Source organism: Nematolebias whitei, chromosome 13 (genome assembly GCF_014905685.2).
Source record: "Nematolebias whitei isolate Nwh7 chromosome 13, NemWhi1, whole genome shotgun sequence".
Classification (NCBI taxonomy): Eukaryota; Metazoa; Chordata; class Actinopteri; order Cyprinodontiformes; family Rivulidae; genus Nematolebias; species Nematolebias whitei.
The window spans coordinates 35,428,271-35,444,382 of record NC_056510.1 but is presented as its reverse complement, the minus strand read 5'-3'; the positions used below and the strand labels follow the sequence as shown (position 1 = coordinate 35,444,382).

General features: G+C 38.2%; 1 protein-coding gene across 1 annotated transcript in view; it reads left to right on the top strand.

Moving 5' to 3' along the window:
• Positions 1-16,112, top strand: part of dgkh (diacylglycerol kinase, eta) — a 166,658-nt gene that overhangs the window by 140,297 nt on the left and 10,249 nt on the right. The window contains exons 22-29 of the mRNA XM_037687075.1: positions 1,379-1,492; positions 2,601-2,735; positions 2,829-2,989; positions 3,080-3,185; positions 5,336-5,428; positions 5,583-5,702; positions 10,333-10,438; positions 11,442-11,572. Coding sequence (XP_037543003.1) covers positions 1,379-1,492; positions 2,601-2,735; positions 2,829-2,989; positions 3,080-3,185; positions 5,336-5,428; positions 5,583-5,702; positions 10,333-10,438; positions 11,442-11,572 — 966 coding nt within the window. The remainder of the gene's footprint in view (positions 1-1,378; positions 1,493-2,600; positions 2,736-2,828; positions 2,990-3,079; positions 3,186-5,335; positions 5,429-5,582; positions 5,703-10,332; positions 10,439-11,441; positions 11,573-16,112) is intronic.

Here is a 16,112-nt window from a genome sequence, read left to right as displayed (position 1 = left end):
TATATACACACAGTAAAAATAAAATAATTGACCTTTCTTGTGATTATTCTTCAGTTTATGTTGTTTCTACCATTTGTGTGACATTGACAGTTTATTTGATCTCCATTTAATTTCCAAAATAAGCTTTTTTATATTTGATTTTCAAAAAGTAAAAGAAGAAAAAAGTTTTTGTTTTCTTTAATATTATGACTCATCTTGAAACTTAGAACCAAATAAAAATTCTTCTTGCCATTTTTTTCTGAGTGGTCCTAAAATGCTATTGTTTGTTTAGTCTTTTGATTTAAAAAAAAAAATGTTGAAAAAAGTTTTGATTTTGTTCTAGTTTTTAATATTTCCTGTGATTATTTTTTTCTGTCTCACTTTAGTGTTTTTTTCCAACATGAAATAAGTGAATTTTTAAATTAAGTTCCCTTTAAAATATATTTTGTTTATTTATTTATTTTGCTGTAGACTTTTTTCATTTGTTTTTACTATTTTTTTCATTGTTACTCACGGATTATTGTTTTGTTTCTAGATTTAGATTTTCTATATAATATTTTGTGTATTTATTGATTAATTATAACCGTTTTAACTACAGTATATTTTTTATACTTATATTATTTTATTATCAAACGTTTTTTTATTTTTATTCTCTAATAAAATGAGTAGTGTTTCTGTAATTATGTTTGTAAAGTTTTGCCTTAAATAAAAGGCCCTAAAAATGTAACAAGTTCTGAACAGTAGTTCGTCGCTACTTCGTAGTTCGGTTATTGCGGACTAACTTTGTCGTGGTTTTTCAAAATAAGATTGGACATGACACACAACTGGCTGGTTGATGGATGGGCTGCACAGTTGGCATGGAATTTTTATTTAAAATAAATTATTTTATATTATTTAGCACCTGCTGCACATTTGTGCAGCCCAGAGCTGCAGAAAAAGCTTCCTCCTGCCTCTTTATGCAATCCTTACTGCAGGATAAACTTCCTGCTGCAGCTGATCAGCTGTTCTCCGTGCAGAGCGGAGAAGTGGGCGTGGCCAAGAGTGCTTGCGGCAGGGAGCTGAAATCATGACATTCTGTGCTCTTTTAGAGTGTTTGGAATTTAGAAACGTTGTTTAGAATATTGCAAGAGTGTGTGAATATTTATATTATATATAAAATAGGAGGATATAATAACATACAGTATATAAATAAATAAATAAATAAATATCATATTTTTATAAAATTATATATCAAAATACTAAACTAAACTTCTTGAACTATTATTCCTACTTCGCGGTTTTGCACTTATCATGGGTCTTCAGGGTGCCGCTCCCTCGCGATAAACGAAGGAATACTGTACTCTACAAAAACCAATAGAAAATTGTCCATACCACAATTTTTATACTTATGTTTTTGCAGATCTTCTGTGCTCCGTCATTTGATGATAAGATTCTGGAGGTCGTGGCTGTTTTTGGTAGCATGCAGATGGCTGTTTCCAGAGTCATCAAACTCCAACACCATCGTATAGCACAGGTGAGAGAACACACTAACAAACTCCAGGTCTGTTTATACTCCAAACTGAACTTTTGCAGCTTTGATCACTACTTACCTTTAGGGTACAAAAACTAGCCACCTGCCACTGGTGTCTTTGTACCCGTCTACACTCAATACTCACCTTTGGCCACTTTGTACAAAACTTGTCACTGCTTTGTACCCACAATGACAGCTGACACATTCATATTTCAATTCACTTGAGTATTTTACACAGTTTTAATGTTGGGATTATTATCATTGGTGTGGTTAGACCATAGGCATTATGGGGCTTAATATTTTTTTAATAACTCCATTTCATAAAAAGGCAGACATTTAAATATGCAATTTTCTTTAATTTAGGCATTAAGCTACAAATATAGAAGAGATATACAGCTCTCAGCAAAGTTAAATAAAATGTTTTCATGCCAGTTAATACACATCAATATAGCTAAATCAATCTATCTATTGCCAGCCTGGTGCACTTTAAACACTTAGACTTGAACATTATGCCTGTGCACAGGACAGATAATTGTCATCACATAGTGTAAGCAGCTATTGTTTTAACAGGTGTTTACTGCAGATCCATGAGCACATTATGATTGTGGCAGACAATAACACTGCAAATAAATAAAGAACAACTTGAACTTGTGCAGGGTTGTGTTGAGCCGGTGCCAATACTGATAATGTGTGACGTACTGGTTTACGGTGCGTGCATGGATATGAAATGGTGACAGTTTTGTACCCTATTGGCACAAAACACTGTAGACAAAATGATAATCACTTTGTAGATACATCAACTATTGAATACAATTTTATAATCACTTTGCACAAAACATCAACATGAAGTGATTATCACTTTGTAAGAACCCTGAGTCACAGGGGCCAAAATGATAATCACTTTAATCAAGACATCAACCACTGGGGATGAAGCAATAATCATTTTGTCTGAAAAAATAATCATATTGTAAAAAAACGTCAACCACTGGGTATAACATGATAATCATTTCGATAAAACTGCAACCACTGGGTATGATGTGTGCTGCACACTAACAATGTCACAGAGTGAAAGAAATGCAGTTAATCTGATCCGAGTCTCTGCCCGAATCAGTGTCGAACAGTGAAGATAACCATCCTGGGCGATGAAGGTGTTCCCATTCAGGTAGATGGTGAGGCCTGGATCCAGCCCCCTGGAGTCATCAAGATCCAGCACAAAAACAGAGCCCAGATGCTCACCAGAGACCGGGTGAGGATCATTGGCTGGATGGAAATGCTGAGATAATATAACTGTAACATGAATTCCTTTGATACTCACCTGTCCTCTGATTAATGTCTGCAGGCATTTGAGAACACACTGAAATCTTGGGAGGACAAGCTGAAATATGACAAGCCTCCTTTACGGCCTCACCTTTACCCTCAGCAGTCTATAGACTTGGCCACTGAGGAAGAGGCTGTCCTGTTGCAGATGTGTGCCCGAGCTGCCGAGGAGCTCATTACAAGGTAAACAGGGACAGTCATCAGCATGAGATCTTTCTCTGCTTCTTACATCCTGAACCTAACCCATCGAGTGCCCCATCTAATCAATCCCAGGATATGTGAAGCTGCAAAAACCAATGGTCTTCTAGAGCAGGAGCTGGCTCATGCTGTTAATGCTGCGTCTCATGCCATCAACAAAACACACCCAAAGTTCCCAGAGGTGAGCCATCAGCACATATGGAACAACACACTGTGGATTTAATTATGTTGTATTTAACTGACTTAACTTTGTGGTTCAAACCAACATGAGCAATGTTTTGAAGGAACTTTTTACAATGTTGCTTTATAGAAAATGCACGTGATATGCCAATACAGTTTGTGTATTGATTCATCAATCTACAACTTTTCACTGATCTTATTTAATCAAGTATATTTAATAAATCAGATTGTGGACATTATACTATTATACTACTATTATACCTACAGTATCTTGGGGCCAAGATGGGGTAGAGGCAGGGCAGCCGACTCGAGACCCAAAAATCCCAGGTTCGATCCCTAGTCATCGCATATCTCGTGGTGTCCCTGAGCAACACACCCTATCTTCAATTTCCTCCCCAGGCGCTTTCAATAGCTGCCTACTGCACCACCTGGGGGTGGATGGGTTAAATACAGAGAGCCAGTTTTGCCATTGTATGGGAACATACAATAATGACAACACATACATTATTTATTATTATTATCTGCCACAGATGAGAGATACACAACCCTCTGTCTTGAATATGAGCAGTAAGTAACCCAACAACAAAATAAAGGGTAGATATTGGAGATGTGATGGTATCCATAGCCTGAAAAATTGTTACAGATGGTTAGGGTTGGTGCAGTAAACTACATAAAAGATAAGTCGTAGGCAATCGTAATTGCCATGTAGAAGTGGGCATGCATTTTATTTACATGCATTTTGCTAACAGCTTCTACAAAAAGAAGCAGAAGTATACTCTATTCAAGCACTCTACATAAAGCAAAGCATACATTACTGGATTAGAAAATAAACTATAGCTGGTAAATATACATGTACTTGTTTGAGACTAATCAGCTACGATGAAATAACTGCATTCCCAAAGATCATGGCCGACTGCAGCAGGGAGAGATGAGTTGCATGTGCACAGTAAAAAATAAAGGGTAAAGACTGTACCGAAATGATACAGCAAAGTACTTTGTAGTTGCTCTGCTTGCATTCATTCCTCGGTGGAGCATTGAACATTTTACACGCCATGTCTGGTTCCCATCCATGTTTATTTGTGTTGTCTTTGTTAGGTTTATTTGTTAAGTTGTCACTACAGCTAAAAAGTAATTTGAGGTTTGTTTTTTTTTTTTTTAGTTTTTATTCTAGCTCCATGAGTCAGCTTGCAGACCAACCTTAAAAACTGTGACACAGTTAAATTTATTAGGTTTATTTCTGTCCCTTTAGTATTTCACTGTGTATGGCAAAGAGTTATGCTGCGTGAGTGCAAGCTTCATTTTACCACACCAGCACTCACTTGCTAAGAAACCTGAGAGTTTCATATTTATCCAACAAAATTAAGTCAGGTCCTCTGGATGGTTTGTTTTTGTTGAAACATTTCGTCTTTCAACCAAAAGACTTCATCAGTCCGTGGAGCTGCAACAAACTCAGTCTTATTAACAGCACCTTCACATAGTGGGTCAACCAGTTTGTTGTGGCTCCTCAGAATGATGAAGTCTTTTGGGTAAAAGACAAAACGTTTCAACAAAAACAAACCGTCCAGAGGACGTGACTTAACTTTGTTGGATTTTTCTACTTGGATTATTGAGCATGAATCAGGAGTTTCATATATAGTTTATTTTGTATTTTCACATTAGGTAGACTTACCATAGACTCTCCCCCCTTAGTAAGAGTGCTTTCTTTAAAAAACACAAACTAAAATTTACAGAATTTTGCATATTTCTTTCCTATTGTACCAAACAGTGACTCATACTGAGGTACGTACCAATTCTTAACTTGGCTGTACTGTTACATCCTACCAATTATTATTTACTTGAGCTTAAATTGCTTTAAAAATAACTACATTCAAACTTATAGGTATGTAAAAGTTGCATCTCTTTACTTAATTTTCTCCTCAACGTGGCAGCTCGAAAATTATGTTTTTGGCACCATTTCTGCAAAAGTATAATTTTGATCCAACTTTTGGTGGAAGGACAGTTACCTCCATACGTTTATCCATGTGAAACCCTTGAAAAGTGTTTGAAGTCTGTTCCAAACCGAAACTGGTTTTAGAACTGGTTTGCAGACTGTTTTTTCTGAGACTTAAGTGTGAAACATAATGCTACAGAACTGCTGTGCTTCTTCTACAGAGCTTGACGAGGAACACAGCTATCGAGGTTGCCAGCACAGTAAAGGCCCTACATAATGAGACTGAGTCTCTTCTGTTGGGTCGAGTCTCTCTGGTCAGTTCTCAAATGAGTGTTTTTTATTTTTTTTATAATAATTTAAAGTATCCAAAACTTAATTAAAAAATAAAATGTTTTCCCTGCTTGTACTCATAGTCTTGTTTTTTTTAATTGAGGTAAAATATGTTAACGTATCTCCAACCTTTTGCAGCAACTGGACCCACCTGAGGAGGAACAGCTGTCCAGCGCACTGCAGTGTGTGGAGTTGGAGCTGGGCAAACTGGGAGAAATCCTCTGGCTCTACCACATTCTGCAGCCCAATGATGACGAAGTAAGCAGCCTCAAACACACACACACACACATACACACACACACACACACACTTCTCTAAAACTAATGACAACAGCAACACTTTTTTTTTTCATTTCCAATTTTTATAACTGTGATGTGAAAATGTACAAGGTTTCACATTTAAACATTTCATGGAAATTATTGAGATTTATTTATATTTTCTTGACTGTCCAGAACTTTGTCAAAGCTTGGAATGTAAGATGACAGAAGTAATAGGAAAATGTCCATCCATCTCATCTTTTATCCACTTCATCCTTTTCTGGTCATGGGGGTCACTGGTGCCCATATCCAGCAGTCCCTGTCTGAGAGGTGGAGACGCCTTGGACAGGTCTCCAGTCCATCACAGGGACACATAGAGACAAACGAGATAAACAACCATTCACTCTCTCACTCACACCTAGGGACAATTTAGATTTACCAATCAGCCTAACATGCATGTTTTGGTCTGTGGGAGGAAACTGGAGTACAGTAGTCTCTCGTTAAATTGTGGTTCATTTTTCACGGACTCGCTCTATCGTGGTTTTTCAAAATAAGAGTGGACATGACACACAATTGGCTGACTGATGGATGAGCCACACCATCGGCATGACATTTTTATTTAACATAAATTATTTCAAGTTATTTAGCACATGTTGTGCCTGGTGCAGCCCACAACTGCAGGAGAAGCTTCCTCCTGCAGCGTGTCAGATCTCTCTGCGGTGGAAAAGTGGGCGTGGCTGAGAGCACTGGCAGAGAGCAGCGGAGGCAAAGAGCTGAACTCGTGACAGTCTGTGCTCTTGTAAAGCGTTTAGAGTTTAGAAACATTGTTTAGAATATTGCAAGGGTGGGAAGGGTTGAAAATGCCTTCATATACATATGTAAATAATACAAAAAACTACTACTTACTCCTTGTACAGATCCCCCGTGATAAATGAGGGACTACTGTACCTGGAGAAACCACACGCATGCACCAAAAAGAACATGCTACCTCTACCCAGAAAAGCCCCCCAGCAGGGATTCATTCCGGCGACCTTCTCGCTGAGTGGTGGCAGCTCTACCAACTGATCCTCTGTGCCACACGAAAATGTCTTTAATAAATATTTTTGCTATAGTCTTTCTCAAATTTAAACTTCTAATTGCATTATAAAACAAACTGAAAATAGATGCTATATATTAATTAGTTGTAAAATTAAAAATCGGTGGATGGAAAATTATTGTTGAGGAAATAATTAGGTTATTTATATTCTGTACATTGGACTGGTGTGGTTAAAAAAAAAAAAAAAGTTAACTCATATTTGGCCAGGGTAATGACTTATTTCTTTGCTTGTCTGTTTTTTTTTTTAATCAATGCTCAGGATTAGATTGAGTTAATTTTTTAATTTAATTTTTTTAGATTGAGTTAATATTTTAGAAAATATTTACATAAAATAGAACACCAGCTAAAAATGGACAAAAAAAAAAACAGTTAAAAAAATCCTGTTTTACAGATGAGTGTTAGGAAACTTAAAATAGTTTACCTGTAAGTCTTTAAAAAGTCATAAAGACACAAATGAATTCTTTATGTTCAGACTTGAAAAAAAGAAGTTTAGAAATGTAACTTTCTCTGTTTACTAGTAGGACCTTACAGGTTTTCTTCTGAGTTACACATATTATGTACCATCTTTTTACACATTCTATTTTTTTTACCCTTATTCAAATTTTGACTGTAGAGCCTAGAAATTTATGTAAAATGTAGAATAAAATACAGAGTCCATCAACTTTACTCAGCCTCAACCTCAAACACAGAAGAACACCACGTATAAGAAGAATTAAAAACTAAATTAATTAAATAGAGCAAAAATAAGTAAATTAAAAAAAGAAAAGCAATAAAAATGGAATTGAATTTAATGTATGATAATCAATGCATATAAGTGCATAATGACACGTTAAAACAAAGAACGTTCTAGATATTCTTAGTAGAGCCCGACAGATATGGAAATTTTGGCCATCACTGATACCGATACTGGGAGGGGAAGCCTATTGGCGATAACTGATATGATGGATGAAAATTGTTTGCTTTGTCCTAAGTAAACAGCTACTTTTAAGCCTGTTTTAACACAAAGTCTTGGAACAGTCTTCCTAACGTACCTTCACATTTTCTATCCCCCACTATTCACCATAAAGTTATCAAGTGTGTTACAAAATATAAATTTAACAAAGAAACACCCCTGTTAATTGTTTAGTCAGTCAGTCAGTATGATGAAGGTCTAATTACCGTAGTATTGACCACAGCAATGTTTATTTTTCTTTGCAGAGAAGTAAATGTTTCAGACAAAAAATGCATTTCATTAAGGACGACAAAGATAACGTTACTAACACTGATATTTACCTCTACGTTAGATTTATTGTTCTGGATAAAGTTTTACAAGGCAATAACCTATGCTAGGCTATCTAAATGTTAGCGTGCTAAGTTGAGGGGCACATAGCTAATGACAAGCAGGTTGGAGGATTAAAGAGAATTTATTATTGTTGTTTTTTTTTTGGTTGTTGTTTGTTTAACAGATCAGTTAAAATAAACTTATCATGCTCTGTTCAACAAAATACACTACACAGTATTTAGTTGCTCGTTGCTTCGACTGTGCTGAAAGTGAAAGTGAAAGCTAACGTGAACGGCATGACTTGAAAGTAGTCCACATGCACCCTCTGCTGGATACATTGTACAATTACATCATTTTAAAGTAAGGAAACAGCTCATTCCCAGTGTTTATATCAGCACATAATGGGACAATTATCACAGATACCGATATGTCTCCAAACACATATCAGCCAATCTCTAATTCTTATAACATCTAATAAACCGCATGCTGAAGCAAAGTGTTCTCGTTGTGTTGTACAAGCTTAAAATATGCTGAAGCTTGACCGTTCTGGTTATATGATAGGAGGAGGATTTTTAAATGCATTCTGTTATTCACGAGAAGAGGCTAAAATGGGAGAAATACGATCTCTCAAACTGAGGACACTACACAAAACACACTTCAGCTACATAATTTTTATGTTGTCAGATTCTTACCATAATTCCCATTTGGGCACCTCAGCCACAGTCAGTCAAACATGCTTGAATTTCTGGAGTCAGATCTGGACAGTTGGGAAATGCAAACAAATTACTGACCCACCTGCAACACGTGTCCAACAGCCAATGAAAAAAGAGAGGGTGGGACACAGAAAGTAGTGTGAGAAGAGCAGCTTGTGATTCAGACCAGTGCTTTTCCAAGTGGGGGCCACCAGGGGCCGCCAGGGGGGCCTCAGAAAGCTGGAGAGAAGTTTTTTTTTTTTTTTTTTAAAGCAAAAATAAAAAATAGTAATAATAATAAAAATTGCACACTAGGGCAATCTGTTTCTGTCATTTCCAGATAAACACACTTGAGAGAGGTTCGATTTATTTAGTTTTGTTCTTCTGGTCAACAGTTTGTTGAAAAGTTGTTTTTTTCAGTGGGAATATGTTTAAAACACGATAGTTAATAACTTTTTTATGCTCAGCAACTGTAATAATTAATTGAATATAGTGAATAAAAGTGAAAACATTTTAAAAGTTGATGTTTCTTGACATATTTTGTAGCATTGTTTGTGGGTTTGCAAGGGGGGGCCTTGACCAGAAGCTAATGCTGTTTGGGGGCCATGGCATGGAAAAGTTTGGAAAACTCCGATTTAGACTAAATCATCATGGAGCTGACTGTCTTCCATGTTTTGTTTACCATATTCATTGTTGCCCTTGCAAGTGATGCATTCAGTGGGCATTACTGGTTCCACAAATCATGAAGTCTGGGATCCCTCATCAGGCTGAGTTTTTAACTGTGTGATCCCCAGTTTTTCATTTGTCATAGAAAAAACTGACTGAAGCCAGTCTTTAATGTGTACTCCAAGTCCTTTCAAAATCTGTAAATCTTCTAAAAGTTGTGTGTCCGCAGCTTTCTAATTACCTGCAAGGACTCGAGCTGCAGCATTTTCAGTAAGCTGTATTAAAGTGTTGAGGATACCCAGCTAGAATGGCATCACAGTACTGTAGTTCAGCGGTCCCCATTCTTGGTCCTTGTATGCTACTGCATGTTTTAGATGTTTCTGTCCCATTCAGAATTCCCAAATTAAATGAATGAGTCCTTAACAGACTTCTGTTAAACTTAATTTTAAGATGAGGAGGTCACTGATTCCATCAAATCATGTTTTAGAGCAGGAAAACGTCAAAACCATGCAGGACTGTGAGCGCTGAGGTGAGGGTTGAGATCCTCTAGTCTGGTACAAGTGGAGGCATGGACCAGGTTTTCAGTGTCATCTAAAAGTGTGTTTAACTTTATAAATGCTGCAAAGATGGGGAAAAATGTTTTAGAAACGTTAATGTATAAATATAAATAAAAGAATAGGCCTTGGTCAAAGATGATTGCTAGTTGTTGTTTTTTTTTTTAATGGTGCCAAAAAGAAATCCATGTGAGCTGAAAGTAATGTCCAAAAAGCTTATTCAAAACCAAAACAAAGTATCTTATCTCACAATGATCCAATATTTTGTGGTGGTGAAGTCCTCTTTATTATATCATGCCTCCAAGTAACGAGAGTTGAGTAGCTAAATGAAAGGCTGTAGGTTGACTGTGCTTATGTACCAGGACAACTCTCTGGATTACGGCAAGAGGAACAGTCGGAGCAGCATGTTTCGCATAGTCCCCAAGTTCAAGAAGGAGAAGGCCGTCAAGAAGTCAAGCCCTCAATCAGGTATGTTGTGCACACTCTTTCTTCCCTACTGAGCAGAGAGAACTCAAATCTGCTCAGGAATGAGACCCAGTGAGGGTCTAATCTGTATCAGATTAAACATTAGTACAGACACCACTTTGCTTCATTCAGTTTTAAAGTTGGGTTTATTCCAATGTTCAGATAATTAACCTTTTTGGAAAACAGAAAGATGTGATGGAGAAGCTTCCTCTTTAAGTGTCATAGTCTCATATAAAGCTGTTGATTGTAAAACAAGGGTGTTTGCTTGAGGTTTTACATCTCACAGTCTGAGTCATCAACTCTGTCTGCCTCCACTCCAACCCATTCATGCTCTCATCCAGCTGCCAACGTGTTCCAGGGACTTCAAAGTAATAAGAAACCTGCACCGGGATGTAGGGTTTCATACAGATGTGTTAGCAACAATCTAATATATTTAGCTATGGCTACATGAAAAAGGTGTGGTAGAAAGTTTATGTCAGCATTTTTGATATAAAATGTTACTGAGAGCTTAGGAAAGTTTGTGTAACAGTCATCCCTTTCCTTGCAGGCTTGTTCCTGCTTAGTCGAACTGAACTTCCCTCAGACCTCACAAGCTTCTGCCTCCTCGTACTTCTGACTTGCTCTGCTGTGTTCTGACATTGGTTCATGAAATGCATGACCACCCCTCTCCCCCCCTCCACACACTAATTTCTTCATTCAAAGTCTACCCTGAACATCGCTGACCTTGTTCGGACCAGTATCTGTCCTGGTCGACCTCTGCTTCCCTCTGTCAGCCGCCACCATTGCTTCCATTCCTACTTCCCTCACCCTTTTCCTTCACTCCTCACACCCTCTACATGATTCACCATAATCTTTGTGAATCTGCATGTGGGATAGTATTTTCACACGTGTATGAACAAAATGATTGAGAGATGCAGGTGAGGTGGTACTTGTGAGGCACTCTGAGCCTCTCTCTGCTCTGCTTTGCGTCTTTGTTTGTGTGCATGTGTGTGTGGTGTGTGTGTAGTGGAGAGATGGGGCACAGAAGAGGTGGGCATCTGGCTGGAACAGCTGAGCCTGGGGGAGTACAGAGACACCTTCATTCGACACGACATCCAAGGCTCGGAGCTGCTGCACCTGGAGAGGAGGGACCTGAAGGTAAACACACGTTCACAGAACCCTCAGTGACTCTGTTGAAATCTTCTCTTCTAACCCACGGTCGGCTCTGTCTGCTTCCTCTCGGTGTGCTGCGTCTCGTTTCCTCTGTGACCTGTTAGCCGTGTCCCTGTTCTGCCGCCTGTCGTGCTGCGCTGCATCGCTCTGCTCGGCTTCCACTCTCTCATCTTGCTTTACGTGAAATGAACTTGCTGTAACCCACTGCCTTTGTGTAACTGCTGACTAGGAGGGAAGCCTGTTTACAGAGCAGCAAGGGACTGGAACTGCAAAGTTCAAACGTACAGTGCCTTAAAAAAAGTCTTCATACCCCTTGAATTGTTCCATATTTTTATAAACACAACCTTTAAAGTATTTGACAAAGTGCTCATGTGATGAATCAACACAAAGTAGCCCAGTGGAAGGAAAACAATACATTGTTTTAATTTATTTATTTTACAAATAAGCATCTATCAGGAGATGGATTGACTGACTGGGGCCTCAGCCTCGTATTGAGGGTGTTGCTTCGATCAGTCATGGTGAAGAAAGTGCTGGGTCAAAGACAAAAGCTCTTGGTTTACTGGTTTATATTTATGGTCATAAGATTTGGAACATGACCGAAAGAATGACATCCAAGATACAAGTGGCCAAAATGAGCTTCCTTCATAGTGTGACTGGCCTTAGACATAGGGTGAGAAGCTCCATCAAACAGGAGGAGCTCAGAGGAGAAAAGCTGGTAGTGGTTGTTCAGACATCCAGTTAGAATGCCTCCTGGATGCCTCCTTTTCTAGTTTTTCTGGGCATGTCCCACTGGGATAAGGACCTAAGGCCTACCCAGAACTTGATGGAGGGATTGTCTCTTCTCTGATCTGGGAATGTCTTGAGGTCTCCCAGGAGGAGCTGAAGAGCATCACCAGGGAAAGGGACTGGGTTTCTCTCCTGGACCTGTTGCCTCCAATACCAGACTACAGATAGGCAGGAGAAGATGGAGATCTCATATTGTGCTTCAAACAAACTGGAAAATTGCCCTTTCACAACTTTTTCTTTTTTTTTAATACAAATATTAATTTACATTTCAGCCTGATATTTCCTTGTTTAGTTGAATTCAAGTTGGGCTTTTAAAAACTGGTTCAACAACAGGATGTTTGAAAAGCTGGAAACCACATCCTCTGAAAGTTCAACAATAGTAGGACCAGTTGCACAAACCCTTTTTTTAAACAACACAGTAGTTAAAATACCAGCAGGTAATGTGGATGGCTTCATTTTATTCATTAGATTAGAGGTTTATATGACACTGTTTCTAAGGAAGACCATGTGTGAGGAGACACATCACAAGGAAAATTGTGAGAGGTTGATGGAGCGATGTTTGCCTGACATCACTGACCTTAACAAAAATATTTTCCAAAAATATTACTATCTGTTATACTTATTGCCTGGAATGGTAAACTAAAGAAGCCACAATGGAAAAAATGGTGTCAAACTGCTTCTTATGATTTATTTTGTTATAAAATATCAGCTGAGTAAAGTACTGAGTTCTGGCATTTCTAACTGACTTATAAGAAATTATTTAGTTCCTTTATTATGTGAACCTCAATTTCACTTAATTTTCATGATCACTCTTCTTATTACAGTTTTGCCTCGAATTCTGAATAGTTATATTTATCCAGGAATAAGGCTTTTTATGAAAATGTAAAAATATATTTAAACAGTGCCACTTTATCTAAAATAGCTGTGCAGTGACTGTAAAAAGACAATAAAACCTTCAACATCCCTACATCTAGTCAAAGAACACGGTTTGAACAAAGAAGATAACTTCTCATTCTGATCAAATATGCACCTCTGAAACTTGTTCTTTTGTGTTGAAAGATCTAGAGGTAAAAATGTAAATCAAAGAGCACACAGCTGTGGTCACTGACATGTACCAGTACATCCTCTACACGCAGATTAATACCTTTGAACAAAGGAAGAAGACAAGGTCCATGGTGTGACCCGTTTTATGTGTTTGTCCATAGACATGTTGTTTATACAGTATTATCAGCAAAAAGTCATAAACTTTCCAATGAACATCAGCATGACTGTTAAAATACCCAACAAATAAAACGTTCTCCAGTTTGACGATGAAATAAAATGGCAGTAAGTTCAGTAAGAAAATGTACTGTATTTTCTGTCGTACCCGTCGCACCATCCTATAAGTCGCATCAGTCCGAATATGTCTAAAAAAAGTGGAAAAATCCATAAATATGTCGCTTCGCCATATACGTCGCATCTATTATGTGTCACGTGTCACCGCTGACAACCCGGAAACGTGGGCTGAACCCAGAAATGTTGTGCCAAAAATCGATGGGCTGCCAAATGTCGGCCGTGGGAACGTTCATAGGAGGACTTTAGCAAGAATTTAACAAGTTTAACACTTAAAAACAATTATTTGTTTGCTCAGAATAATAGAAAATGTGTGTCTCAGTCTACCTTTTTCTTAATAAATGCACTTTGACAGTCAAATCAACTGTATTTCAAAACCCAATTCATGGAAGCGGCAGGCACGCGCAGAAGGATGAACCTCCGCATTTCTTCGAAATTTAACAAGATAAGCATCTAAAAACAATTATTTGTTTGCTTGAAATTATAGTAAAGGTGTGTCTCAGTCTAACGTTTGCTTAATAAATGCACTTTGACGGTCAAATCAGCTGCATTTCAAAAGACGATAAGCGGAAGTAAATGCGTGCATGCAACAAGTCGCTGTGAAAATTTAACAAGATAACACCTAAAAACAATTATTTGTTTGCTTGGAATTATAGTAAAGGTGTGTCTCAGTCTGTTTGCTTAATAAAAGGACTTTAACAGTCAAATCAGCTGTATTTCCAAATTATTCGCTGCCTCGGTGCTCCGGGAGCGTGTAGTGGGAGGAAAAAAAGGAAGGATGAATTTAACAAGAAAAGCACCTAAAACAATTATTTTTTTGCTCAAAATTATAGCAAAGGTGTGTCTCAGTTGAGCTTTTATTTAATAAATGCACTTTAATGGTCAAATTATGCCCCGTTTGCACTGCCCCTAATAAGCCCCAATTCTGGGCAGCCCGCCACAGAAAACCCTTTTGCACCAGTACTTTAGTATTTTTAGCTGATTTGAGGCTGATTCAGGACATCTTTTTGTCCCTGCTTCTCTGGTGGGACCGAGCGAGCTCAGCCGAGCTGAGTCTGGACCGAAGCGTGAATGCGGGACTCTGATTGGTCAGGGGGAGGAGTCACTGGATCTCAGAAACTTTTCACTGAGCCGCCATTTGCAATTTCTCTGGATGCGGAGCAGCGTCTGGATCTATTTTTAAGATTTTAAAAACAATTAAAGCTGCAAGCAGCGTTGAAGGCCCTCGCAGCTAAGCGCCGCTGCGGCCTCATGGCGACCGTGGGAACTCGAGCTACTCTTCCCGGTCGCCATGGAGAACGCTCACGCTACTGTCACGCGCCCATTTTCCGGAGTGCGCATTCACAGAACCTTTGACATCAGCTGCAACAGCATATATAACAACTGTAATAATGTAGGGGGTGCACTTGAATCAAATATTAAACAACAACACCACTGTGTCCATAAGTCCTCACTAGTCAAGCACCAAAAATCTGGTCCAGATCGGACGATATATCACTGAGATATAACAGTTTGATTTATATAGGGGGCGCACTTGAGTCAAATATTAAACAACAACACCACTGTGTCCATAAGTCCTCACTAGTCAAGCATCAAAAATCTGGTGCAGATCGGACGATATATCACTGAGATATAACAGTTTGATTAACCTAGGGGGCGCACTTGAGTCAAAAGTAAAACCACCATACCATTGCGTGTTTAAGTGCTTACTTATCACACACCAAAAATATGGTCCACATCTGATGACATATCACTGAGATATAACAGTTTGAATAATGTAGGGGGCGCCCTTGAGTCAAATATTAAACAACAAAACTAAAATGTCCATCAGCTCTCAGTAATGATGCACCCAAAATCTGGTCCAGATCGGATGACATATCACTGAGATATAACAGTTTGAATAATCTAGGGGGCGCACTTGAGTCAAATTTTAAACAACGCTAACAATGTGTTTAGACATGGTCACACATTATGCCATAAAAATCTGGTGCAGATCAGATGATATATCATTGAGATATAAGGGTTGGAATATTATAGGGGGCGCTCTTGAGTCAAAAGTTAAAAAACATTACTAATGTGTCCATCAGGGCTACATAATAATATACCAAAAATTTGGTGCAGATCGGATGATATATCATTGAGATATAACTGTTGCAAGATTTTAGGGGGCGCTATAGAGTCAAAATTTAAAAAAACTATACTACTGTGTCCACCAGGGCTAAATAATAATACACCATAAATTTGGTGCAGATTGGCTGATATATCACTGAGACAAAACAGTTTGAATAATGTAGGGGGCGCCCTTGAGTCAAATATTAAACAACACAACTAAAATGTCCATCAGTTCTCAGTAATGACGCACCAAAAATCTGGTTCAGATCGGATGTTGTATCACTGAGATATAACT